The sequence below is a fragment of the Truncatella angustata genome (genome assembly GCF_020726525.1).
Source record: "Truncatella angustata strain MPI-SDFR-AT-0073 chromosome Unknown BKA67scaffold_2, whole genome shotgun sequence".
NCBI lineage: Eukaryota > Fungi > Ascomycota > Sordariomycetes > Amphisphaeriales > Sporocadaceae > Truncatella > Truncatella angustata.
In genome coordinates this window covers 951575-978686 of record NW_025763382.1, presented here as the reverse complement: position 1 = coordinate 978686, position 27112 = coordinate 951575, and the positions used below count along the sequence as shown (strand labels likewise).

Genomic DNA, 27112 nt, shown 5'->3' with positions numbered 1-27112 from the left:
CAAGGACGTGTCGCGCCTGTATGGAGTACTCCCGGTTCGTCTTACTGATGCTTGCACGTTGTTTCTCTAGTCGGAAGACTTGGGAGATAGTTAGATCTTGAGTCGTGCACCTGGCGCTCCATTCCCTTCTTTTTTTTTACATGTACAATCCTTTCATTATTAGAGCGGCACAACTTCTTTTCACCTCGATTTGCGCATGGTCGTCACCTTTCTGCTCCGTCATCTATTACGGAAGCGAAGAAGAATACCCGTAAGGATTACTACGTCCCAGACTTACAGTGTCATTGATAACGGCCCACTCTCCATGTTTCGACTTTGGTGAGAACGGGCCCTCCCGGCTGTAGCAAATAGAAAAAGAAAAAAAAAACTCCAAATCAGCATCTGGGTACAACAAGAGAGGCACGACAAGTCAATATCGATTGCATTTCAAACCTAGCCTTTCAGCCATCATGGTTGGCACCTATGCTGGGGTCGCGCAAAACGAGGATCACGAGAACCATGGCGCTTCGCCCGCGCTCTCTCCATCACCAGCGTTGTCATCCTCACCGTTTCCAATGCTCCGTTCAGTTGATGCGACGTTTACACCAGTGTCAATGGACAGCGATTCATATCCAAACAATGGGGTCGAGGACAAGTTGTCCGACCTCCTTCATGATGAGGAAAGTCATGAAGACCAGAAGAGGTCAATTTCTCAAACACCCACAGCCCAACCCGACGCCGTGGACGCCCTGAACTTGACCCAATCGGTGACAGCTTCAGCACGAGCCACAGTTGCAACAGAGCCTACCAAAAGTGAATACGACCTCCTATCGGCATCGTTAGGGGCAGTGGATGCAGCCTCAATAACGCGCTCCAGCCCCATTGCCAATCTGCAGAATACGAGGTCTAACACCGAGGCAGAACAACAGCAGAACTCCGTCGCACCTACGAATTCTGCTTTTAATGGTGCAAATTGGAAAGCCACAACAGATCACAATCAGATTCTGGGCAGCGCATCTACGGAGGAAGCTGCACCACTCAGTCACAGTAGCAACACCCAACAACCCACGATCCTCAAACCCAAACCTATTCTCCGGACTGCATCAACCAAGAGTGTCACACTCATTCATCCCTCCCCGTCTGTGAGAAGTCGATCCAGCTCGCACGTGAGCAATATCGCCCAACTCGAAGCGACGGCCGAGAAGCTTTCTATGACATCGTCCATCGAGGACGCCATTCGAGATTTGCGGGAAGAACAAAAGCGCAGTGATAGTCGAAGATCGTCTATACTAGCTGCTAGCACAGGGTTTCCTCCAGACTTCAAGGACAAAGAGCCTTTTCCCTTTGCAAGACAAGTGTCTGCGACAAGCTCAATCCGCGAGACGAACAACGCTGCACGTCACGGTGGCTACTCTCCCGCTGGATATGTTATGTCCCCCAATAACTCACTACTATCGCATTCTTCACGTTTACGATCTGCGTCTCACACTCGATCCGATCCCGAATCTAACGATCAACTAACACGCAACGGACCCGGGAAGAGCTCTATGCGAAGTGTGAAGTCAGCAACCAAGCCTTTACTTACGAATATCGCCGAAATGGAGCCAACGGGGCTGACATTAGCTGCTATGGATGAAGCTGACAAATTGGCTGGGCTTCCCGAGGAGGATGAGCCGATGCGAATGCCACACATGGAAGACGTTGACTTGACCCCTAATGCGTATCAACCTGACTACTCGGCTGCGGAAGATTATTGGGGCAACGCAGTTGCCCAGGCAGCGCACAATCAGCAAGCACAGCAAGCACAGCAGCACCAGCAACAACAACAGAAACAACGTCATCAGCATCAGGAACGTGCAAAATCCCCAACTGGCTCCACTGGTACTTTTGAACAGGCAGAGCTGGCATTTGCCGACTTTGACGGGCATCACTGTCCACCAGATGAGGCTCATAATAGTGATGATGATGATCCCTTTCAGCCATCTTTGGACATAGACCTCTCGCTTCAGATGCCCATCAATGAACCGGGTAGGCCGACAATATCAGCCCCAAGGAACCCAACTGTTCGACCCAAATCGTATCTAGACCCTGAAACTGGGCAACAGATGATGTATTACCCGGCAAGAGTCCCGATGATGCTTAACCTACCACAGAAGCTCTCAAAGCGGCCTAAAGCCGCTGTTAGGAATCAACGCCAGTCCCAAGTGCTCAGCGTCATGCCTGAAGCAAATCGTCAATCTGCGGCGTGGCTTCCCGAAGTATTGCCAGAGCCTCTTGTCGATCCCTTGGTTTCTGGCTCTAATTCTCAACTTCCCACCCCTCAAGCAAGGCCCAATTCTGTCCTTGGACTACCTTCCAATCTACTTGCATTAGAAGACGAGCCCGAGCCACAACCTCAAGAAGTAATGCCGCAACGTCGCCCGAACCCTCGACCTGTGGACGAGGAAGCCAGGAAGTCCCGCATGTCTGCCTTCGACCCTGCTGATAAGCGCAAATCTCGTATGTCTTATGCGGTGGACAATCTGCCCCCACAACTCCGGGCCAGTGCGTTCTTTGACATTCCCTCTGAATCACCACAAATAGAACTTAAAGATGGTTCAGCGATGGCAACTCTCGACAGTATCCTAGACGCGTCTGCCGCAGCTCCAGTGTCGGCCTTCACTGATCATGCATTCGCTGGAAAACTAGGCAACGAGATCTATGGAACAGAGAAGCGCAAATCTCACATGAAGAGCGCGAGCACCGCTACTGCATTGGATGTTAAGAAACGATCTTCAATATTCCACTTACGTACACCCAGCAAGATTAGTACCAAGGGCAACACTCAGGATGAAAGGCGAAATACTATCATTGAGCCACCAAAGCTTCCTAATCCGATCGACGGTGAGTCGGATGACGAAAGAACCAAGTTGTCTGCATCAGTTGATGGTGAGAATACTCACGAGGGAGAAGAGGAGGAAGACGAAGACAACGAAGAGGGAAGTGACGATGATCTTGAAGCATATGGACCTCCTACCACCCTCTTGGCTGAGCTACAGCTCCGCAAGCGACAACAAAAACTACGCACTAAAGCGCCAACCCACCTTTATCCTAACGGAATGCACTCTACACTCTTAGAAATCGATATTGTTGCGGAAATGGAGCTCAAAAACAGGAAAGGCAAAAAGATCAACCTTGCCTGGGAGGGACAAAACGATGCAGTTGATGAATCAGATGATGAGGATGTTCCACTTGGACTACTTGCAGCCCGGAAAAATGGTCAGATGACCAGGATGCAAGAAGAGCTTAATCGACCATTGGGCTTGATGGAGCAGCGCAATCTCGACGACAATGAGCCGCTAAGCCGGCGTCGTGATCGTCTGCAGGGTCGGCCTGTACTAGCGCCACGACAAACACTGCTGCAATTAGGAGATCGTGGTGCAATGGGTATGAGTGGCGGTCTTGGGCCGCCCAGTCCGGGTCTTAGAGTACACACCCCGGATGAGGACGAGAACGAAGGCGAGACATTGGCAGCGCGAATGCGTCGTTTACGTGCCCGCGACGAAGAAGAGAACCCTCTACCCCAAGCTCGTCCTGTAAGCACTGCATTTTCTACTGAAATGTTCAATCAGCTTGGCGATACATTCAAAGAAGATCAAGCGTCGCAACCTAGCGATAAGGGCAAAGAGAAGGCTGCCCTTCCCGAGGAAGAAGAAACACTTGGTCAGCGTAGACGCCGTCTACAAGCAGAACGTGAGGCACGGGAAAAGGAGATGGGTGCAGCCGGTGTGGTCGGTGCGCTTCAACCTTCTGCTCCGCCAATGCTAAAAGAACGTCACTCGATGGCAGATGTGCTCGGGGCAACCCGACGGACCATCCTGACCGATCCCAGAGCAGAGGCCGAGCGGGCCAAACAAGAGGAGGCACACAGGTTCAGGAAGGATCAAGGTCACAAACTAGCTGGCTTCCGCGCACAGATGCCGACCAATCTAAGCACACCCAACACTCAGCGATCAGGAGGATATATGGCGGGGCAGTACAATGATGCAACTGGGGGTGGGATAGGACACGCCAGGACCCCAAGTCATCACAGGATTCAAGCGCCGAGCATGCAGCCAATGGACCTGAATGGTGGGAAGGGTGTGATGATGGGCAACGTGTACGGCGCGGCAGGCATGGGCGGCTATCATACTTTGCAACACAGCTACAGTCAGGGCAACCTGGGCTACAATGGCATGCCCCTGCAAATGCAGACGTTGCCAATGCCATTACAACAGCCCGGCCAGCAGTACGATAGGGTTGATCGATGGAGGCAGAGCATTGTACCGTGATGCAATCGTTCTTGTTTATTTCCAAACACGTAGTCGTACACCGACATTACTGGAGGCGGTGTGCTTTTAATCGAGAGAGGTGACCGCAGCATGGCAACGGCGTTGTTCGCAATTGGGAGCGTCACAGGAGGGATTTTTTGGTGTGTTTTTTGTTTTTCCATTTGCATACGGGATGCATAGCATCTACGGGAGAATATCGGCAACTCGTACGGGGAAACATATAACATATACATAATTCTCGGCAACACAAATCGTCTTGCACATCTACAAAGCAGTAGCTTTAACCAAATCATAACGGGCCAGGCCCTAATATTATAAGTCCAAGTCAGCAATACAGAGGAACAACACCATATAACGAGTAGATCTCACCAAAGCAGTACTATAACGATCCGCATTGCCGTGTAAAGGCGCAGTCAGAGGACATGATAATACTTGTAGACAATCTTCCAATGTAACCCGCCCGGAACTGAAAAGTCAAAAACTGTTGAAATGAGTGACGTGTACGGATGAAGTGCAACCCAAAACCTTGTGCCAACGGCAGATAAAGTGCTGCAACGCACTCAATGAGAGGGCTCTGTATAGTGCTTTTGCCGCCAGGATTGCTTGTGCAATCCCCTCTCGCTCTCGTGTAACACATGTATCTTTTGGGAAGGACGAAAGAGAGTCCACGAAACCCCCTCCCTCTTATCCACCTTCATCGTACAGGCATTGCATTCATCTCACATGCATCAGGCATTCATGGCCAGGGTAAGCAAGTCAGCGCCCTAGAAGGCTAATGCAGGCGATGTAGTAGCAGCTGTCGGCATCCTGCAGCGAGATTTGACAGGCCCTCCACGATGTCTTAACAGAGCCGCAACAATTCTCCTTTAAACACCAGGCCTTGTTATCATCCACTTTTTTCTTCTTCTTCGGATGATACTATTCGGTGCATACCGTCCGAAAGTACAATGCGCGTTTCGTAAAAAGATACCTCGCAAAACGATTCTGCGTTATCACGGCATGTTGGAGCCCGCTTTTTGTTTTTGCTTGGCAAGGTGATCTGTTAGAGCCGCTTCCCCGAGCCTCTGACAGCCCCAGATCCTAGCAGCGGAGGATTCATACCTCTGCAGGCTCTCGACAAGGACCACCTGGAGCATTCGGCAGCTTCCAGAAGTTTGCTTGATACGGTATCTCCACCCAAGTTCGACGTGGTTGGCGTTCATGATACGACGAGCTCTGGGATCTCTAGGTCCGCATCCCCGAGCGTTACTCTCTTCTGTGCATAAGTGGCGCGACAGCGTTGATGTTCAGGTAGGTTGAGCAGCGCGTTACAGGCCGTAGCATCCGCTGCCGTCCATCGGTACTTGCTTGGTCTCACACGTTGAATATACATGCTCATGCGGACGCACATTTCACTGAGCATAAGCATAAGGGCCCTTCTACTGGCACGGATGGTGGGGGACAAATGGAGAAGAACAGCCGAACCTTCTATGGCCACATGGCGCACAGCGCCTACAGTAGGGATGCATACACTGCACCTCAGCACGTTTTGTGCCTCAGAATACAGGCTTTCCGTGCAGTCCTGCAGGCGGCTTTACGCAGCATTGCGCATCGAGCCGCTATGTTTTGTCAAACCTAACGACAGGTGACACGAACACGTATTACGAACCCTTAACATAGTGAGACATGTCAAGCCAATATCATGATTGGTTCGGCGCCGTGGCCGAAATGAATTTGATATCTGCGCGGAGGCCCACTGCCCCCTTGTGATTCGGCTGGCGGCAGCATCGGGTGGGAAAGACAGGGGATTGCTGTATATGTTGATCCTCTTGTGGGCTGCCATGATACATGCTTTTCTAACGGTCAATACCTATCCTATCCTGCCGGACCTGGAAATTCAGTCATCAAAGCGGCGACTGGTTGTTGACATTTGCCATGCTGCCATCTGCAGGTGACTGCTAGCGTCTCAACGGTCTTTTGAAGCGAGAACCGGGGAATGCCTCCGCTCCTCTTTCGCGCTGTGGGGGTGTGCGCAAGGTCTTGACCGGCCAGGGCCGCTCTGCAATCATTGAGAGACCCTGACCGCCGTGCTTGCCGCCGTGCATTTAGAGCCGAAAGGGCTGAATGTTTTACCCTGTTATATGCCACCGTTTTTCGGCACGGGATCTCCTCCCAGAGAAATCGTGTCGGTCTCTGAGGGGGGATCACGAATACACATATATTTCTGTTCGGTTGAACAAAGATTTGGGGGGGCCAGAAACGGGTGCTTCCGGTAGATCGAGAACTAGTCAGTAGGTAGCCAGTCAGCAACTCCAGTGAAATTTTAGAAAAGGGCGAACTATTCAGTAGAGTCGCCGATCGATCCTCCACTGCATCTTCGACATTCTCCACCCTGGCAGTGCGTCACGGCAGACTCTCACTCCTCTGAGCACGCAAGCCAGCATATACCTTAACGCACCTAGACGGCGTAGCTCCTTGCGGCTTGCATTACTGGAGGACTTATCTCGTGAGGATCTATGCAGGTTCTCTAAAGTAACACTACACTACCAGGTAGGCTGCATAGCCCGAGAACTTTCGACAAATCTCCTTCGTATCTTCCTCATCACAAGGGGCCACCATCCGTGGACTTCCTGATCTTTCAAAACCCCACACACATCAAATGCCAGCAAAGAGGACGACGCACAATCAAACATACGAGTTGAGTCCTTCCCCTGCTTGCTCTGTCTCTGAGTGAAGAGGTATGAGACATGACAGACTGGCCATCCTCCCATTCCTCTTCTGTCACTTTGCCATGATCACTTGAGATATTGACCTTCAGCGACTTTGCATGTACATAAAGGCCGGTACCATCTCTCACCTTTCCCTTTTCTTCTGTCGGACCTCGCCAAAATCCTGGATGCCACATACCCCACACTATTTTTTGAGAGACCTCGAAGGATCTACGCAAGGGACGCGCACCAGATCAGCGACCATTCGTTGCGACCATCTCGACTAAGTAATCACTTGTAAGTAGATGCCCAGGGTGTTCAGCCACCTTACCAAAGCCGGCCATATTATGCCGCTAATACGGGCTCTTACAGCGCTTCATTAAGGCCACTCGCGCTACCTTTTCTAAAAACAAGTTGTTGTTCGAGGTGGGCATCGGGGCAAAGGTGGCTCGATATGTGTCGCTTAATACTATTTGCCGGCTCTTGTACCCAGTGCGGAGGGGAGTTCTCCTGGGATGAACTTGCTCAGCAACTGCCATGTCTCGAGGCAAAGAACAGTGGCATGTTTGGGGAATGTCGCAATGGCGTCAACATGGACCAACACACATTCGACCAGGAGTGTGATTCATGTCTAGAAGCGGGGGGCGGGGAGGGCTATGGCGACACGCAAACGAATAACAAAAAGGGCGACGACAGAGGAAAGAAGCGGCAACGCACTGGATGATGGATATTAGATGGCATTGGATGGCATTGGAAAAGAGTAGCATGGATGGATTGGGCGGTATTATGATTTCTGTTTCTTTTGATACCAGTTATAAGAGCTCCAACGTTGAGCTTGGATATGAGGGAGATTCCTGAACTTACACGCAGCTGCAAAGCGTCCCTCTAGATGACCTGGAAACTAACACGGAAAATGTTTATCCTGATATGCTGTTTGGCTGTATTTTCCGATGAACTGAGTTAGCTGAGTATATCAGTTTTGGTTTTATGGTACAAGACTTACGTCTATACGATGATCGTTCAAAGTTCTGAGTGTCGTGAGGTGTAGCCTTAGCTGGTTATAACATGTACAAATCAAAACTGAAAACGACCATGACACACTAATCAGCAACTTGGTCATCATAACGTGGCTCATAGCTATGGCAGAGCTTTTCGAGGTTGCAGGTCACGGGTGAGTGCTGTGGCGTTGGTATTTCTCGGCACAGTCACTTTTCTTTGTTCCCCTCTGCTAATAACAACATTATGTGATGTGTGAAAGTACAAGCTATTATTTACCAACACGATTTTCAAGGGATTAAAAAACTCCCAACATCCCAAAAACCGCTCACTTGTTTGATCAGTGAAGCATATGAAAAAGGTCTTATAAAAAGTTCATTGATCAACTTTTTAAATATGCCACATTCTTTGATGTTCACCGAATCAGCAACGCCCAGTTCTTCAATCCACTAGCAATGTGTCACTCTACACTACGTAAGAAAGTTTGCGTTGGCTGTACCTGTGTTGCATACTCGGCGACATCGCGGCGCGGCTGGACTGCAAGGCTTGGAGCACATCTTGATTTTTGCGACGAGGGAGTTCGGAGACAATACGAGACGACTGCGGTGCTGAAGTGCACTCGTTGTATGCCTAGGCGTGTTACTAAGGATAGTGTTGGAGTCAGTTTGAGAAGAGTGCGAGGCTCAGCTTCTTCGTCGATGTCAGAGGACCTCAGCGATGACTGGGAGGAGGTGGAGGAGGAGAGTGACGAAGGCTTCCTGCTCCTTTACTGGAACGATCTGGAAATGTGTTGTTAGGAAGCGTAGTGGGACGGGGAGGGCGACGTCATTTGCTTTCAAGGTCGAATATAGGAACTGTGGGTGCGATAAATATGGAAAGCAACTTCCACGCTTATTACTATGGAACTGCAGCTCAATTTATGGTCCGAAATCCCGGTCTCGAAATTGACCAAACTTCACGTATACATGTATCCGTATTAAATAAATATATTCTCTATAAATTGCGATGTAATGCTCAACCACTAAGTATGTGCAGCTTTTCCCCATGTTTCTGTAACTATCCTCCAATATCGTCCTTCGTCGGCCCTCACATGGGCTACATGCGTACTTCCTTCAAACATCTCTTGCCGAACAACGAAACCTTTACCCTCTGCCTGTCGGGCATGCGAATCGACATGCTTCCAATCGACCATCTCGTCTCCTTTGCCATAGATGTACGCCCGGTTAGTCTGTCTCGTCTTTTCCGGATTATTATGCCAGTTTGCGTTGATCAGCAGATGATAAGGCTGGCGGAAAAGTTTCACCATGATCCAGAGATAAATGTCCAAGAGGTGAATGACAGGCGCCATGACCCACCGCCAGAAGCCCTTGGGCACACCAGCGATCGAGGCGTTGTAGGCGCCCCAGTAGCTGAAGAGCCCCGGGCAGGAGTCATAGACTGCCGCGTGCAAGGGGAAGACATGGCCCGTCTCCTTCTCGTATTCCTCAAACAAGTGCTTCGTGCTAGCAACGCCACCGTTGGAGAACACATGCAGCAGAACTTCCGGCCTCGAAGGTGACTCGGACAGATACCCCGAGTCAACCTGAGATCGGAGATAAGAGATGGCGGGCTGGATCGCTTTGATGCATTCCGCTCGCCACACAATGTGCTTGAAGATGAACTTGACGAGTAGGATCTTGGAAGTCGGGTATAGTGATTGATACCGCGCGATGTACTTGGCGATATGCAAGTCTCTGGCGTCCATCCAGCTTGCGACCAGGATCAGCTTGGGCGCTTCGGCAGTCGCCGAGTTAGTCGAACTCTGTACGGGCTCGTAAAACGACACGAACTGCGATGCTTTGGTGAGTCCCGCCAATGGCTTCAGCACTACTGGCGCGGCTGCATTAGAAGCCATGGCGGAGCAGAGGAGAAGTATGGGTTTTTTTAACAAGAAAAAGAAAGAAAAACGACTTGGAGGAACGTGTGTTGCGCGCTGGCGGTGATATTCCTACTCTTTGTAGTTCGCAAGTCCCTAACAGGCCCCTTGCCGCAGTGCTTATGCGGCCGCCTTGGCGACAACAACTGGAACCTCGGCTACCGGCTTGTTCTCAAACCAGATTCCTGGAAATGTAGTCCTGCGTTTAGTTGTTTGTCCTGTCCCCTTGACAGATAGGCAAGACGTCTATGTGTGTTACAGTTGAAATTGTCGACAAGAAACAGGTCATGTAGAGACTTTTATTTGAAGCTGGACCCTGCATGCCAAGCAGATTATTCTCGAAGGCCATGCCAAGGTTAATTATACCGGGTACGGCAACCAGCTCGTGCGCTAGTGATTTGACGCCAACATGTAATGAAACCGCACAACAATAATATCACCGACGGTCCGTTGGAGACGGTATTTGGCTGTCCGTCGGAGGAAGCCTACACGACACTACATGGTACTCAGACAAGTACTGATCGGGACGTTTAAACAAAACAACTGCCTATGATTTGCTTTGTGGCGCAATGATGAGATACCTGCGCTATGGGGAAACGGCCTAGCATCACATGTCTGTTCCTCACTGCTTTGATAAAGGAGTCATAAGCAGGGATTCGCATTTGGATTCGGAGGACACGTCGTTCGTACGTTCTAGCGAATGCTCAGTGGCAAATCCCAACAAATCAAGCAAAGGATTCAAACCAGTGTTGAGCACATTTTGTTTCTTCTTATCTTACGTTATGCCTAAACAGAGCAACTTCCAGCGGATCTCAATATCGAGCCGCGACCGTGACCACTCCACCATTGAACAAGGAATGTGATATATCAAAAGCACGATGAATCAAGTGAGCTGAAGTTACCTTCGAGCTGGCTCAACGCCCGATACCGCCCTCGGAGAGAACATATCACTCATGCAATTATCTCTCCGAATGTATGGCGTCTAGGTCTCCGAAATCTACTATATTGATAGCTAGGGAGACGAACAAGCCATGGGCACAAAGGCTTTACTAACAGCTACTGGGACTGTTCACTGGCGAACTTCACTGATGTAGAGCGGGATGGCCTCGAGAATCACTGGAATTGAATGGTTTGAATAGAAAGCCCAGTTTGACAGAATAGAATTCAATTGATGGTAACATTGACATCGGCAGATGTTCAGGTTTCGAAGGTTGTATACACAGTTACCTATACAACTTCAAGATATTGCGAGAATAATAACTTAAACCGATCGTAGAGGCAGAACTACGAATGACTCTCACATATCGAAGTGATTTCAGCCCAAAAGTACAACTATTTTAGCGGCATATCGTCGCAGAGTATCCGTCAATGCCCTGCAACGTCGAGACCTTCTGAATTGTGCATCGTGGCAATTCTAGTTCCGATCTGGTGTTGGCTGCGGTTCAGCGCACAGATCGGAGTTTGTTTTGATGGGTCGAGAACGTCGAGAGAACGGATTGCTGCCATTAGCAATACTCGAGCTTGTAGCAGACTCCAGGTAGCAACATTCGTCACGGATAAAGGAATCTTGCTGCAGCAATCTGACTGTGGTGGAGTGTAATTATTAGGAAGGCTACCAGCATGCAGAGACGAGGAAGCTGAGATACGAATATTCAACGGCACTGAAATGACTGTTGTCCCCTCCCCCCGATGTCTTTAATATCTAAGAGAACCCGAGTGTATGTTGGAATAGATTTGCTCGACTGTTTCAAGCCGAGGTAAATGAGTAACAGATGGCTTTGAAAGTAGTGCCATGTTCTTTGACCGGAATTGACCCTCTGTCGAGGAAATAGAATAAACGAATCACCAACCTATATGTGCTATGATATGAGGAGATGCTGTCTATGAGCTTGCTGCATTGCAGCACACAAAGCCTGCCAAAAAGGGAGCGAGCATCCTGACTCTAATTCAGTCGCTCCATTTGAGCCATAGACGAATACTCGAATACAATCATTATCGGGTACTACTACCGCAGTGAACCCTGGCGTTAGTATCCAGCTGACTGCATTGTACATACATAACATATAGTGCTTGTCTAGAAGGTGCTTCCTCACAGACAAGATGGCTCCAATATCTCCAGCACCAGTGAAGAAACAACCCGATATTGCCGATGTCGACAATCGCAGTCGGCTGCGGTTGTATATTATCAGCTATCCTACGTGAGCGGGCGATGGCATGATCTAATGCACTGAGTCGTACCGTACCAGTTTCCATCTCATACCAGCAGGATCTCATCTGTTAAATCAGTCTTGGGTTTCCTTCTATTGAATGAAATCCAGCTCGCCAAGAAGGCCTCATTCCTTATAATCCATGTCCATCTTGAAATAAAATAAAGGACCTGAATTCGAGAACGGTCTACGTCCAAACAGGCATACCATTGCCATTGACCAGCTCGCATGCGTCATGATGATCCTCTCTATCTTCGTTCTTCTGGCTGGTCTCTGCCTTGCCGCCACTTCCAAGCTGAGTGATATCAATCATGTGCTTCGCACCTTTTCATATCCCGGCATTAGCTTCCGTCGTGCTCCAGCGATCTCTTCAAAACCGGTCCAGGGGCAGAAACAGCAAGCAGGTCCCCTCGTCATTTCGAGAATTCCTAGCGTCTCAACAACGGGACATCCGTCAGGCGCATCACGCCCGGCCGCATTGCAGTCAGATAGTCAGAGTGGCTACGGAAACGTGAGCGTGGTTGACCAGAAGGCTACCCAATACGTCGTCAAAGTGATGCTCGACGGATTCCCTATGAAGTATCTCATTGGTTCAGGCAGCTCCTATACCTAGGTCCGCGGTGTCAAGTTCACTTGTTCCAATCCAAATGTTTCAGGCCCATCGTGTGGTCTGGGTCCGGCATATCCAGAACTTGACTTCCTGGGTGGCCATATCGTAGCCCAGCACTTCCACACCAGCCCAAATGACAATGGAACTGTGGCAGGTCTGCTGAGATATATTGATATCGAGATTGCTAATGTCAGCTTCAACAGTCAAGAGGTAGGTATGGCTCATGCTGGCTCCTGGACAGGCGACAATACTACCAGTGGGGTTTTGGGTCTGACATATCTTTCCTTGACGTCGGCATATTGGGGTGATGATCTTCATAACAACAGATCGGAAGAGTTGATAGGCTAGGCTCCTCTCTTCTCGGCAATGATGACGAGTGGCCGCGTGGAAAACTACTGGTGTTGGTTTTGGACAGGAGCTCCAGCACCGGTCTCATCTCGTTCGGCGAGAGGCCACCTGTTAATCTCGGTGACCACAACGTTGCCAAAACACATCTGATCAGTATGAGTTAAGCTTCCCCTCCTTGAGGATACCATTGCGAAGCTGGAATAACATGAGCAGGCCGATATAGCTCACAAAGGCGCCTCGGGATACCAGCCTTCCTATTATACAATCATTTCGACGGGCTAGATGGTTGTGACAACGGAAGATTATTCCAGCTATCCTTTCGTCATTGATAGCAGCACGACAATGACTTGTGTCCCACCAAGTGAGTTGATGTTGATTGTGCTGGGGAGGGGGGTTGTAAATATCCTCATGGTTGCGTGAAGATATGGCCGAGACGGTGAATTCTAAGTTCAATCCACCTGCAATTCATCTCTGGTGTTACAGCTCATACTTTGTTCCATGCAACGCGATCCCACCGAGATTTGGGATCATGATCGAAGGATCCCCTTTCTGGATCAATCCTGATGACATGATCAACAAGGAGATGGTAGATTCGCTCACGGGGCTATGTGCGACAACCACCAACAATGGATACCATGGCCCATTCGTGCTTGGTTTGTCTTTTCTCACAAATGTGGATGTTCAATGTCGGTGCAGGCGTGATCCAATTCTCCTCCCAGTTCACTTAGTAACATGAAGTGATGCTGTGTGATGGGACAATGTTTTGAGCTGGACTTATTATTGATACGGATGGGACGGTATCGAAATTCCCCGGAAAATGCAATAACAATATTGTTTGGAAACGCGTAGTCCATATATCTACTAGTCTAGGTTAGACTAGTACTTGGAATCCGATGCATCGAAATACACAATAGACTAGCACACGTTCAGTTGAATCGAATACTTATTGGCTCTACTCATTATTTGTTGACTGCCCCCACGGATTGGTACTTAAGGGTTAATCGGACAAGCCACGGTAAGCATGTGTCTCTGGAAGTCAGCAAGTCAAACAACACGGAGCTCATTAGCTGGAATGACGTAAGAAAACGGAAGTCCTGTGTTCATGCGGTATTTGGTTTCTTATCAGCTTGGCATGCAGGAGATGCACCAAGTCCGACAAACACAAACACAAACGCGAGTATTGAAGCTGAGAACTGGTCCTTCCCTCTTCTCTCATCCCTACCATAGATCCTTTGGGCCCTCCGACAACGTTGAGGTCAATTCGAGCCAGACTCCTAACCCCCACTCAATAGTATTGCCATCCCTGGCTTACGGTAAGGGTCACCGTGAAGCTGCCAAGTGGGGGTCTTTATAAGCCGCACGAACGTCAGGGCCTCAAGCGAACGACCTGCGACGACTTTGAAGCTAAGACGGATATACTAACAACTTCTAGGTCTATTTAGTTCGCCATGATGAAAGGTGTCGTGGCGGGCCGTCCATCTCACAGGAAGCATGCCTGGAGTTTTAGCAAGGTAAGCGTTCTCAATCCTTCAGTCCTGTGGCGCTGTCTTTTACTCGTTGAATTTGACTTGGTTTTCGTGGCGAGAAGACAGGCTTTAGCCAGGAGGGCCCGGCACTGTCACACCGCTACTCTGGTAGTCATGAGACAGAAGAAGTGCCTTTTGAGCCTGTCTGATTGTGGAGACCTGCCCTTTGGAGTGTTTGAACTGGCCGGATCTCAACTATCGTGAGCTTTGGTTCGGTGTTTTGTGCAGCGGCCGCGAAACTAGCTGCTCGCGGCTCGGGGGTTTCCAATATTTGTACCTGAACCCTGTCCGCCGCCTAGTCACACCGAGGACACCTTGGGGGTTGGTTGGCGCGGGTAATCATCAGCATTGTTCGGCGCCTCTTCGTCCATGACGGCGAGTGCCACAAAGATGGGCGGAAGGAAGTCCACTAAGATCAACTTTCAGTCGAAAGAGGTCGCACGATGTTTTATGAGATGAGAGGCTCAATTGGCTTATATCATGTCCTTGGCACTTGCCGAGTTGAGAGCTCGATTGTGGAACCTTGCAACAAGTGCTGTGGCTAGGCAAGTCGATACCAAGTACTCCGCGCAGACATCTAGAGCCAAACCTGGAGCCGGGCTTCTGCCATGCAAACATGGTTGCAATAACTGTCACCACCCCCTCAAAACATGACTAGACTAGTGTCTCGAGAGCAGGGGTCGGTCCGTGCAAGACTAGAGCGCCAGGTGTGCTGCTGGCAAAGGCATGAGCAGGTTTGGGCGGCCTCAACCATGCTTCCAGCTCCCAGTTACGGTAACTCGTACGGTTCAGAACGATACTCGCCCGGAAATCCTCAGCAATCTATTGGCATGGCGTATTCATCCCGATGGGTATTATCGGGGTGAGGGGTCATCGTTGAGTTGACACGGGAGCAAACACACCCTGGCCCCAGCCCTGGTAGTGGGTTGCTTTCTAGTTGATCTGATGGAAAGCTTCGCTAATCCATGCCCACTGCGGGGTGATGCCGAGCGTTTCCACTGCCAGGAGCCGCTGAGCCGGGTTACTTGAGGGAAAGTCAAAAGTTTGGCCCTGAGAATCCCGAGAGTGACGGCATTTCGTGCATGAGACTTTCCTCGTGCATCTCTCGACACAAAAACACTTTTCGCATCGCCTGATCCAAGCACCACCACCACCACATCCGAGGCTGGCCTCTGATCAGTATTCATCTTGTTTTTCTCAAGCCCCAAGACCCTGCTTTTTTTCTTGTCTTTGGTCCTCAGCCATAGTTGCTTCCGATATCTGCCCAATTGTTGTCTCCTACATGGTTTCGTCATCCGCACCTAAACTCGCGATTTCGGTACAAAATTGGCAGCCATGGCACCAGGCACTAACGGCCGAGGCGTCCAGGTCGAGGATACCAAGATCTGCGTTGTAATGGTAGGATTGCCTGCACGTGGAAAGAGTTACATTGCACAAAAGGGTATTTCCCACCCCCGTATTCCTCCCCCAAGAACTACAGGCTGACCTGATGGTTGCTCGCGTGATCAGCTCAACGTTACCTACAATGGCTCTCCATCGACGCAAAGACATTCAATGTGGGCAACTACCGTCGAACCGATGCTCCTCAGCCCTCAGCCGACTTCTTCGACATGGGCAATGCAGAGGGAGAGCGTCGAAGGAAAGCGGCCGCCGAGGCTGCCATAGCAGACATGCTGGCCTGGTTTCGACAAGGCGGTACCATTGGAATCTTGGATGCGACCAACTCTACTAAAGATCGAAGAAAATGGGTTTCAGATGTGTGCACGCGCGAGGGCATCGAAGTCATGTTCGTCGAGTCCAAGTGCGACAACGAGGATCTGATCATGGCCAACATTCGAGATGTCAAGACAACGAGCCCCGACTACAAGGGGCAAGATCCTGAACAGGCCGCACTCGACTTCCGAAACCGTATCAGGAATTACGAGAAGGTCTACAAGACAATCGATGGTGACGGCGACGAGAGTAGTTACACCTACCTCAAGATCCTGGACGTCGGCAGCCAGGTCATTATCAACCGCATACAGGACTACCTGCAAAGTCGCGTTGTGTACTACCTAATGAATCTCCACATTCGCCCGCGATCCGTCTGGCTGTCGAGACATGGAGAATCCATGTACAACCTGGACGGCAGGATAGGTGGAGACGCTGATTTGTCTCCTCGAGGGCACCAGTATGCACAGAAGCTGCCTGAGCTAGTGCGACAATCAGTCGGAGTAAGTAATGCGTCTGGTCTGGCATGCATCGGGGATATCCTATTAATGCCGCGTGCACAGAGTGACCGACCTTTGACCGTATGGACTTCGACACTGAAGCGAACGATACAGACTGCTCGTTTCCTGCCTGACGACTACAATCAACTGCAATGGAAGGCTCTCGACGAGCTTGATGCCGGCCTTTGCGATGGTATGACTTATCAAGAGATCAAGGATGACTACCCCGAAGACTTCATTGCCCGAGACGAAGACAAGTACAACTACCGTTACAGGGGTGGAGAGTCGTATCGCGACGTTGTGATTAGATTGGAGCCCATTATCATGGAGCTTGAGAGGTCCGAGGACATCCTGATTGTTACGCATCAGGCTATCCTTAGATGCATTTACGCCTACTTCATGAAGAAGGACCAATCGAAATCACCATGGATGAACGTGCCGCTGCACACTCTCATCAAGCTTACACCGAGGGCGTACGGAACCGACGAGGAGAGATGGCAAGCAGATATCCCGGCAGTGAGCACGTGGAGAGCAAAGGGCAGTACGGCCAAGCACGAGGATCCCGTACCGGGAACCGCCACTGTCTGATGATCATGCCGAAATCAGTCACCCGCAACGGCAGAACTACGTAGGACTTCTGGTTCATTCCTAGGAGTTATATTTGCAAGGCAGTCAGCCCCTGTACCAAGTATACAACCACGGTGAGCTTTGACGATAGGAAAGGTTGGGAGGCTCCGGAATGAAGATAGAGAGCAGGCAAACTGGAATGCATCTTTAGGGTCTTCGACGGGACAAAAGGTCTTGCATGTTTATAGAGGTATCTCGGGGATCAGGCGGTATGCTCTAGCAGCTAACAACAACCACAATGACGCGACATGAACGATTGTATATTTCCAAACTGACGGAAAAGGATGACGACTAGTCTAGGTATAAAATTTGACCGCTGAATTTCTTAACTGCATGGCATGATATGATATACAATCTTTCACACGAGCAGTCAATGTGAGTTTTGCACTTTGCACAGTCTGACGTCCGGCTACAACACGGTAGAGCCCGGTGTTCTCAAGTATAACATAGCTCAGAGAAGTTCTTGAATCGGCATCCTATGCGTGACTTCCTCCTGGTCGACTCATCTTTGAAGGAAGAACTTCTCTCTGGGACTACGAATCCGCAGATACTTTCATCAAAGCATCTTCCCAGCAGGGAGACCTCTGGCTGCTGTCAGTTGTCATTGAGATATAATTTCCATATTCCGAACAAATTCGGACAATGCCACAAGTACTCGGTGCCTGTGAACTTTTATTTAATTTTTAGTTTTATTTAATTTTTAGTTTTGTTTTGGCCGACGAGACTGAACTCACCGAGGCGAGTTCAGTCTAGCAAGAAAAGTGGATGCCTTCGCAGTGCTAGTCTAGCTTTGCTGCCGGCTTATCGGTCTTATCGTTGACAAAAAATATTTGGAGTCGAACCTTTTGGGCATCCCACTTCCCATCTACTGATCACCGCGAACAATCCGATACCTCACTGCAGCAGTTACGCAACCGCAATCATGGGATCCAAACGCAAGTATTCCGAGTCCGCAAAGCCTGCAAAGGCCGCCAAACCTACGGCTTCGGACGCGCCGGCCAAGAAACCTGCAAAGAAGATCAAGCGGGTTGAACCAGAGGAGCCAGAAGAGCAATCGAGCGAGGAGGACCTCGACGACGACGACGCCGAGGAAGCCAGCGACGACGAAGTGGACGAGGAGGAACTCGAAGATGACGCATTTGGAGCTGGCAATGCAGTCGACGAACCTGAAAGTGACGAGGCCGTTGAGAAGACCGGCGCGGGCGACGATCTGCTAGATAACGGTTCCCTTACCCTCCCGCCGGGTGCCGAGTCAAGTGCGACTTCTTTCGACGAGCTCAATCTCTCAGAGAGAACGATGAAGGCAATCAAGGACATGGGATTCAAGAAGATGACGGAGATTCAGAGCAGAGGAATCCCAATTTTGCTTGCCGGAAAAGATGTTCTCGGCGCCGCCAAGACTGGATCAGGCAAGACCTTGGCCTTCTTGATCCCCGCTGTCGAAATGCTCAACTCGTTACGATTCAAGCCCCGAGTACGTATGAAAACAACTTGCTTCTCAGAACCCCCTTGTCATTCGAGAGAGTGTACTGGTCCAAGATCTCCCATCTCAGCCTAGTCCTCATCATGCCATAATGCTAGAGAACATACCCCGCCGTTATAGAACAGTTGACTAACTTGCACCTTCCCCCAACGTAGAACGGCACCGGCGTGATTATCGTCTCACCAACTCGCGAGCTGGCTCTGCAGATCTTCGGAGTCGCAAGAGAGCTCATGGCTCACCACTCGCAAACCTACGGCATTGTAATCGGCGGGGCCAACAGACGGGCGGAAGCTGAAAAGCTTTCCAAAGGAGTGAACCTATTGGTCGCGACACCAGGCCGCCTGCTTGACCATCTTCAAAACACTCCGTTCGTTTTCAAGAACTTGGTACGCCTTCCCAAGACCCTCCCCTATAAGAGCTAGCTAATTGGATTCTAGAAAGCGCTCGTCATCGACGAGGCTGATCGGATCTTGGAGATTGGTTTCGAGGATGAGATGAAACAGATCATCAAGATTCTCCCCTCGGCAGAGCGACAGTCGATGCTCTTCTCGGCAACACAGACAACAAAAGTCGAGGATCTTGCAAGGATCTCGCTTCGTCCAGGCCCCTTGTACATCAATGTCGACGAAGAGAAGCAATATTCCACTGCTGAGGGTCTGGAACAAGGATACGTTTTGTGCGAACCGGACAAGCGTTTCCTACTGCTCTTCAGTTTCCTAAAGAGAAACATGAAGAAAAAGGTGAGATACTCATCTCTGAGCACCCTTGACATCTGCTGACATGACCACAGATCATTGTCTTCTTTTCCAGTTGTGCCTGTGTAAAATACCATGCCGAACTTCTCAACTATATCGACCTCCCTGTGTAAGTGACACCAGTCAGTGATCTGCCCGGATTAGAAATACTAACTAGAGGAAAGGCTTGACCTGCACGGTAAACAGAAGCAGCAAAAGCGGACCAATACTTGTAAGTACATCTTCAGACCGTCGGAACAACTACTGATACTGTGGTTTAGTCTTTGAGTTCTCCAACGCAAAGCAAGGAACTTTACTCTGTACCGATGTGGCTGCTCGTGGTCTCGATATCCCAGCTGTAGACTGGATCGTCCAGTTCGACCGTAAGCCCCCCCCTTTTCTTTCCTCTGCTGCGGCTCTCAGGAAGACTGTACCCACCAGCAAGGAAATGGAACGCTAACACATTACTGTAACTAGCCCCGGATGACCCCAGAGATTACATCCACAGAGTTGGCCGTACAGCTCGTGCGAACACAAAAGGCCGCAGCTTGATGTTCCTTCAGCCTTCGGAGGCTGCATTCTTGTAAGTAACTTACCAAGTCTATCCTCGCCCCCCCCCCCCTTCGGCTTGTTTTAGGGAGCGCGTACTGCCCTTTCGAGGCAACGTACTTGAATCGCCTCGAACAGTATTGCCTGTACATTGATAGACCATTCGGAAGAGGTGATCGCTGACCTTGATGATATAGGGGACACCTCAAACAAGCCAGAGTGCCTGTCAGCGAGTTTGACTTTCCTGCAAATAAGATCATCAACATCCAGAGTCAGTTGGAGAAGTTGGTCAGCCAAAACTATTATCTTCACCAGTCCGCGAAGGATGGCTTCAAGTCCTATATACACGCCTATGCCAGTCACTCTTTGAGATCTGTGTTCGACGTCGCGAAACTTGACCTGAAGAAGGTCGCAAAGTCTTTCGGCTTCAGTGCGCCGCCGCGGGTTGATATTCAGCTCAACGCAAGCATGAGAAGGGATGATAAGCCCCAAGGTAGAAGGGCTTATGGTCAACAGCCGAGACAGGGTGAAGGCTCGAGAGGCGGATCGAGACAGCATTCCAATAGGAGATAGGCGACAGCCTGTGGGAATGGCTAGAATCGCAAGGGGCGGCGCCATGAGCAGTAGTTATAAGTTATACCCTGAATGCCTAAGCAGACACGTCGCCCGGTGTTAGGACTATAAAATTGGGATCGCGCATCGTTCAGGAGTTCTGGTATGGTTCATAGGTGGCATTTGCGAATAATCTTGAACTTACGCAATCAATCATTTGAACTCAAGACTACAGAATCTGCGCAATTCGATTTGGATCACCTTTACATGAATCTTGAGACCTTGTGTTATCCAGCCAGTGTTCACGGGTACCCGCAATGGAGGCAAAATCCGTGGTATGGCTTGTCGCCTTGTAGGTGACAGCGAACCTCTAAGTGAGGTCTTCAACAATGACAAGGAGTTTAGCCAAGGATTCAAAGAAATACTTTAGCACAATTCAAGATAGGCCTAAAGCCGAAACATCGTTATGGTACTCAATCAACCGACAAAAATGCGGCGTACCAATTGGGGTTCGCAACCGCTCCATGACGAGTGCAGGGTTACTATGCCAGTAAACGTCATTTCTGAAGCAATCCCTTATGTGTGTTATATGTGGTTAATGGAAATCTTAAAGAATGTGTATGCCACATTCTTCGCTTTGTGTACATGAGTAAATTTATAACCAAATCGGCGAACTCTAGTATACAATCCCCATGTGGGGCCGACCTATTAAAATGATTTGATCCTGTCGCAGAACTGAAAATGTCCGGGTCCCAGGGGTGGATACCGGCCCCATAAATCATCCAGAAGTTGTCCGTCTAAATGTCCGAGTAGCAATGTACTCTATAAGAAGAGAGCTTGGCACGACTCGAGACAAAAGATTCGTAACCATACCTACATGCGGCTCTATCAAATTGATCAACCCGACTCCAGTGCAGACGAATAGACTGACCAAAGCACCCTGTCCCACCAGCCATATCTATCCATCCAGCTACCTTGAGAAAATTCTATTCACCGTTCAACACAACGCAATACCGCCACCATGTCAACTCTCTCAAGTCCTGTCCCAATCATGGCAATCGCGAGCATTGTAGCGTCAGCCTGGGCTTCTGGTACGCATCTTCCCCCCTCAACATGAAATCCCACCACCGTCCCAACCTAACACCCGGACACCAGGCGCCGGCGCGGCCATCTCCTTCTTCACAATAACCCCCATCCTGCGCTCTTCCGCGCCGCGGGAAGTCATGCTGGAGCAGTGGCATATCGCTTTCAACCTCGGCAAAGCCTTCATGCCGCCGTTCGCGGCCGCCATCGCGGCTTCCTACACGGCCGTGGCGTACACATGTTTCACGAGGAGTCTCGAGTGGCGCGGGTTCGCGGCCGCGGGTGCTCTGACCATCGGTATCGTGCCGTTCACGATCCTGTTCATCCTGGAGACCGTGGGGGAGCTGGAGGGCATGATCGCCCGGGGGAGGCAAACTGCGCTGAAGGATGATGAGGATTCGGAGAAGGTGAGGACGGCGCTGGGGAGGTGGAGCAGGCTCAATTTGGCCAGGGCCGTGTTGCCACTTGCTGGGACTGGGTCGGCCGTTTGGAACTTGTTGTCGGTCTAATTCCGCCCGCGCAACGGTGAGATACAGGGTGCTAGATTTGCTGGTATGCTGCTAAAAAGATTTGGTCGATGAGTTTTGGGCTGGTCATCAAGGCATTGCTCAACAGATACACTGATTCCATGAGGTAACGTAGCATGTTTTAGGCTACGAAAGTTATGCCTTTCATTTTGAAAGTGTTATTTTGGAAGCTTCCAATCAATTCGAGGTCCTAATCCTTCTCGGCAATTAAATTTTTAAAACCTACCTCCCCCTTTTGAGTGCTGTGATCATCTTTTCATATGCTGCTCCAGATGCTTTTCAAGTCCACGCTCGCACCGAGACATTCCTTTCCTTTCTGCTCAATGATCTGAGCGACGTCAGAGCCCAAAGGCAATCTCAGCTTGATATCTTTTCCCTCAAGCAAACCCGTACCGTCCACCGCCTCGACAATGCGCAGAGCTGACTTTTCTGCGCTGCCCCCATACCCGGCAGCATAGGCGTTCAAAATCGTCCCTAGGGTTTGATCTGCTGCAGTGCCCTTGTATGGGTCACTTATAGACACGACGACACCAGAACCCTTCGGATCGGCAAATCGGGTGGCGATCATCCCTGGCTCGACGAGGAGGACGCGAATACCAAAGCAAGCCAGCTCCAGTTGCAAACATTCGGTGAGACCTGGTAGCAATTAAGCACGGTTCTTATGAATTTTGCGCGCTGTTCCTGCAGGATATGTACCTTCTAGAGCAAATTTGCTGGCGCTATATAGCCCCAAACCAGGCATAGCGGCAACGCCGTTACCACTGCTGATATTGACGATGGTGCCAGACTTGCGATCCCGCATCGAAGGCAAGATGGCCTGAATAATGAGAAAAGGACCGAGAACGTTAACCCTGAACTGATCCTTAACTTGGTCGATGCTGTATGGCAACGAATCGGCAGTTAGGTTCAGAAATCGTCGAATTAACGTCTATTATTTTGGGAGGTTTTACCTAACATCCTCAATAGCTCCGGCCAAAGCATAACCAGCGTTGTTGACCAGGACATCGATATGTCCGAACTTTTGAACTGCCTCTCCAATTCTGCTCTGGATATCGTCAGCGCCCACATCAAGTTGTAGCCAAGTGGCTCCCCGGTCTTCTAGTTCGGAAGTAACAGAAGTGTTTTTGCTTTTATCACGACATCCTGCGATGACAGTATGCCCAGCGGATATGGCGGCTCTAGCAAGCTCAAGACCAATACCGCTCGTTGCGCCAGTAATAAGCCAGATGTTTGGGGTCGGCATGGTCAGGGAAGGCTTTAAAGCGGTCAAGTAAGAGGACAAGGTGGTATGGTGCGATATTGTCTTGCAAGATGATTGTCCCATGATTGAAACCGTGCAAACTCGTTCGTTTTATACCTGGAAGACCGTATCATAAGTTCTCCGCCACACTGAATCTCAGCACGAGATATTTGCTTATGCCACCCCTCATTGTGACAAGAGTATCCGGCCTCCGGGTTGATTTGTTCCCTTAACGGAACAATAGGCTCTGCAAGATCACCAAATTCTTGACTCACGAACGCCGGACTCTGCCGCCGGGGGATTAGTTTCCCGTCCGCGGACGGATTAGTCTTCAAGGTGGGGATCCACTTCGGATTTGTATACAAGGGATTGGCACTAATGTGTGCAGTGATCAGCCAATCAGATTGCATATTCTCCTTGAATACGGTAACATCTTCGGCTGTCCAATGTAGGTTTCCGGTGCTACCCGTAGCGACAACGCCCTCGTTGCAAAGTGACTCGTTCCATAAATCGATGGGGCTTCGCAATTGGTGGAGGTCACAATGTTACTCAAGGTTCCAACTAATCGAACCTCTAAGAGTGGAAAATAAGACAATAGAATAAAGAGATTTGTGGACTCCGAATAGCCATGCTCAATCTCTTGAATATATATACTTCTGTCTGCTGTCATGCTGACTAGGTATCTACTCATTGTGGTCGATCACAGCGAAGACTTGCGTGAAATACCTCCTCAATTCCACCCGTGTACCGCACATCTTCATGACATCGCATGGTCTGCTGTTTTGTATCAACAAGCAAAAGCAGTAAGTGGAATATCAAACGAAAGCAAAGATTACATAGAAGACGTTGTGACATATTCGCAGCAGTTCTCGCAACGCCACTAATGATGCACGCGGCACGGAAGAGAATAATAAGTCATACAAGAATTAAATTACTCGACAACATGACGAATCCCCGGAAGCACCAGAGAATAATGCAACAGATCATATCTGGCGCGTCATATTGTTGTATCTCACTAACAAAATAAAATAATACAAGTATTGATTATTAGACCGAAATAGAAATATATTTGCTTGACATGTCTACGCTGATTTCTAGCCAAACGAAGCCACCTGGCCATGGGTTCATTCAATTGCTACTATCTCACTTGCTGTCTTGGCCCTTGAGTAGAATCTACACACTTCGACAACTGCCAATCTCATGATGCTACCGCAGATATTGCACTTAACTACAATACCTTCTTTGCAATCTATCACTACACTATTTTGATCATATTGTGTTCTGAAGCAGACTCGCTAATAAGCTATGAAGGCAGAATTTGGCGGTTATAGTTCTACAAATTGCAAAACGGGATTGAATATGTAGCCGATTACAAGTGTTGATTTTCTAACATGAGATTAAAGATAAATTAAACCTTATGGCAAGTAGAATAACAGAGCTAAGGGCAAGTAGGAGAATGAGTCTAGGTGTAAGTCATAAGGACGTATTGGATGAGCGTTCTTTCGAATTACGACAGGGTGATAATATCACGATTGACTATATGAAATCGGTTGACCCTTCATAAGTGGTATACCCGAGAGTTACTGCTCTTCTATATCTAAAACCAATCCTATTTAAGCACTAGACGCTTTAATACATTTGATTAATCTAAGAAGCTTGTCAGATTGCCCATATATTTTCGTGTGTTGCCTGTTACAATTCATTACGTCGTAGTTCCTCATTACCTTTGTGGTGACCCTACTAGGTGTCTGTGAATTTTAACCTAGTTCGCCTTTGAGGGAAGTTTTCCGCCAGTGAACAACTTTATATGCCGAATCGAAGCTTTAAAAGCCTAACGCCACTCGAAAGTGCGAGACTGACGAAGTAGGGGAACAGCATCGTGTTTTTCGGGAACTGTCTGATCGAACTATAGACAAAAGCACTATTGGTAGCAGCCGGGTAGGCAGTAACAGGCACCCGACACGTATAAGCCACTATGCTATTATGCTTTAATTGATATTACGTGAGCGATCGCCGTCGTCAGGATACAAAGCGACAAAATGGTGCGTTAGGAGTCTGTCAAAAGTGAACCTAGATCTGATCTTTCTCTATATTTTTTCCGGCTCACATATACTCTACCCTAGAAGCTTGTAGACCAAAGCTAACATCAGATGTATAAGTATCTGACTCTTACATCAACTATGAGTGGAATGGATAGTGACTTTGCTTCCGGAAATGCGACAGATTCTAGTTTATATCCCTAGCACAGTGCACCCAGCCATGTAATATCTTTAGCAACTTCTAGAATGATCTAGCTACACCTTTTAAGTCAAGCAAGCCCTAATATCATATTTGTGATTCTTTGCAATAGTGTTTATCTTTCTTCGCTAGATCGACACAAGGTAGCATTTAGTCGATGCCTTCAAAAAATATCGCTTATTGCGCGGGATATCACCATTTTTACATGTTCGATATGGCTTAAGCAATTAGAATGACAATACCCTCTCTACCCATCAGCTTTCTGCGCGGTTTCCCTCTCGTTACAACAGATACGAATAATCATGAGCATACCATTCATGTTATACCATACTTGACCGCTCATGAACTACTCAATAACCTATGATATTCCAAAACAGTTGATTAATGTATGTTAAGGAACTCTCTCATAAAATGTCACGAAGGATACCCCTATTTTATACGGAGAACACCAAAGATTTACGCCACAAGATATTTCCAAAGCCACTGCAGATTCCTCAAAATCTTCCAATAAATACTAGTAGTGGTGTGTTAAATCTCCTCAACAGCAGCTCCTATCAGCGCTTGTAATGCAATGGGCCTCCGAATTTGAAGTTGATGAGTTCTTCCAGTGTGTAGGTTGGGTATTTGTCCTCGATACTACCAGCCCGCCTTCCGGCCGAATAATATTCAAAGGCTCTTGAGATAGCGGAAACTCCCTTCTGTGTGAGAGACCATATCGCATCAGTTCGACATCAAAATCTCGATATGGGACATTCTAACACTTAACTAGCCTCGTGTCACCTCCATCAACGGAGTGAGTGGGAACGAGTCTACCTCGTTAGATGAGGACGATCATCAACTCAGCAGCAAAAGCCCTCACGTTGCGAAAGGGAATTACGATCCTTATTAATTGATAGTGGAAGCTAGGTTTTGACTATTACAAATCTATCATCGCTTTGCAAACGCCATCAACTTGCTCAGCGTTCTAGCTGTAGACTTTGTGGCCGATGAGGAGCAAATAACATAAATATTATGTTCTTATGAGGACACCCCTAGTATTAGCTCTCCAACTCAACCCGAGTCGAAATCAAGATAACTAGCTCGTTGAAAATGGGAAACAAATATGTAAATCCACAGCCACTGTAATATGGCACAGACCTGATGCCTTCCGAGTCATCACGGAACCCACTGGATTGCGCTGCAGAATAAGACGAAGTGGGCCTATTGAAACTGGTCCTTTTTTCTTTTTCTTTTTGGGTGACAGGACCCTTATTAATGTGGTTGTCAAAAGAAACATAAAGCTTGCCAAGGT

The 27112-nt window shown here is 49.0% G+C and overlaps 9 protein-coding genes across 9 annotated transcripts; 6 read left to right on the top strand and 3 right to left on the bottom strand.

Annotated features, from left to right (window-relative positions):
- Positions 1–449: 449 nt before the first annotated feature.
- On the top strand, positions 450–4289 carry BKA67DRAFT_531757 (uncharacterized protein; the record flags this gene model as incomplete). The annotated part of the gene is made up of 2 exons (XM_046099425.1): positions 450–3554; positions 3591–4289. The coding sequence occupies 2 exons, from the start codon at positions 450–452 to the stop codon at positions 4287–4289; spliced, it is 3804 nt and encodes a 1267-aa protein (XP_045960723.1).
- A 3013-nt stretch (positions 4290–7302) lies between these two features.
- Positions 7303–7831, top strand: BKA67DRAFT_157927 (uncharacterized protein). Its single transcript, XM_046095149.1, has one exon. The coding sequence runs from the start codon at positions 7431–7433 to the stop codon at positions 7698–7700; it is 270 nt and encodes an 89-aa protein (XP_045960722.1). The 5' UTR covers positions 7303–7430; the 3' UTR covers positions 7701–7831.
- A 1113-nt stretch (positions 7832–8944) lies between these two features.
- BKA67DRAFT_552116 (uncharacterized protein) lies at positions 8945–10235 on the bottom strand. The gene has a single exon (XM_046101808.1). The coding sequence runs from the start codon at positions 9864–9866 to the stop codon at positions 8994–8996; it is 873 nt and encodes a 290-aa protein (XP_045960721.1). The 5' UTR covers positions 9867–10235; the 3' UTR covers positions 8945–8993.
- A 1752-nt stretch (positions 10236–11987) lies between these two features.
- Positions 11988–12707, top strand: BKA67DRAFT_654824 (uncharacterized protein; the record flags this gene model as incomplete). Its single annotated transcript, XM_046106624.1, has 2 exons — positions 11988–12085; positions 12296–12707. 2 exons carry the CDS (start codon positions 11988–11990, stop codon positions 12705–12707), a joined length of 510 nt encoding a protein of 169 aa, XP_045960720.1.
- A 2625-nt stretch (positions 12708–15332) lies between these two features.
- Positions 15333–16031, bottom strand: BKA67DRAFT_157803 (uncharacterized protein). The gene has a single exon (XM_046095148.1). It carries the CDS (start codon positions 15871–15873, stop codon positions 15433–15435), a length of 441 nt encoding a protein of 146 aa, XP_045960719.1. The 5' UTR covers positions 15874–16031; the 3' UTR covers positions 15333–15432.
- On the top strand, positions 15721–17832 carry BKA67DRAFT_552111 (6-phosphofructo-2-kinase). The gene is made up of 3 exons (XM_046101807.1): positions 15721–16019; positions 16088–16791; positions 16852–17832. Exons 1-3 carry the CDS (start codon positions 15914–15916, stop codon positions 17374–17376), a joined length of 1335 nt encoding a protein of 444 aa, XP_045960718.1. The 5' UTR covers positions 15721–15913; the 3' UTR covers positions 17377–17832.
- Positions 17833–18337: 505 nt separating this feature from the next.
- Positions 18338–20754, top strand: BKA67DRAFT_654822 (ATP-dependent RNA helicase HAS1; the record flags this gene model as incomplete). The annotated part of the gene is made up of 8 exons (XM_046106623.1): positions 18338–18889; positions 19054–19284; positions 19336–19638; positions 19689–19762; positions 19818–19864; positions 19914–20015; positions 20110–20215; positions 20379–20754. 8 exons carry the CDS (start codon positions 18338–18340, stop codon positions 20752–20754), a joined length of 1791 nt encoding a protein of 596 aa, XP_045960717.1.
- A 1000-nt stretch (positions 20755–21754) lies between these two features.
- On the top strand, positions 21755–22325 carry BKA67DRAFT_531752 (uncharacterized protein; the record flags this gene model as incomplete). The annotated part of the gene is made up of 2 exons (XM_046099424.1): positions 21755–21824; positions 21889–22325. 2 exons carry the CDS (start codon positions 21755–21757, stop codon positions 22323–22325), a joined length of 507 nt encoding a protein of 168 aa, XP_045960716.1.
- Positions 22326–22599: 274 nt separating this feature from the next.
- Positions 22600–23586, bottom strand: BKA67DRAFT_531751 (dehydrogenase with different specificitie; the record flags this gene model as incomplete). The annotated part of the gene is made up of 3 exons (XM_046099423.1): positions 22600–22979; positions 23040–23221; positions 23294–23586. The coding sequence occupies 3 exons, from the start codon at positions 23584–23586 to the stop codon at positions 22600–22602; spliced, it is 855 nt and encodes a 284-aa protein (XP_045960715.1).
- Between the last annotated feature and the right edge of the window lie 3526 nt (positions 23587–27112).

Coding starts and splice junctions, on each gene's coding strand:
- BKA67DRAFT_157927 (XM_046095149.1), top strand. CDS start 7,431: ATGTGTCGCTTAATACTATTTGCCGGCTCTTGTACCCAGTGCGGAGGG.
- BKA67DRAFT_552116 (XM_046101808.1), bottom strand. CDS start 9,866: ATGGCTTCTAATGCAGCCGCGCCAGTAGTGCTGAAGCCATTGGCGGGA.
- BKA67DRAFT_157803 (XM_046095148.1), bottom strand. CDS start 15,873: ATGACGAAACCATGTAGGAGACAACAATTGGGCAGATATCGGAAGCAA.
- BKA67DRAFT_552111 (XM_046101807.1), top strand. CDS start 15,914: ATGGCACCAGGCACTAACGGCCGAGGCGTCCAGGTCGAGGATACCAAG. Junction 16,020..16,087: donor GAGTTACATTGCACAAAAGG/GTATTTCCCACC, acceptor TCGCGTGATCAG/CTCAACGTTACCTACAATGG. Junction 16,792..16,851: donor TAGTGCGACAATCAGTCGGA/GTAAGTAATGCG, acceptor CCGCGTGCACAG/AGTGACCGACCTTTGACCGT.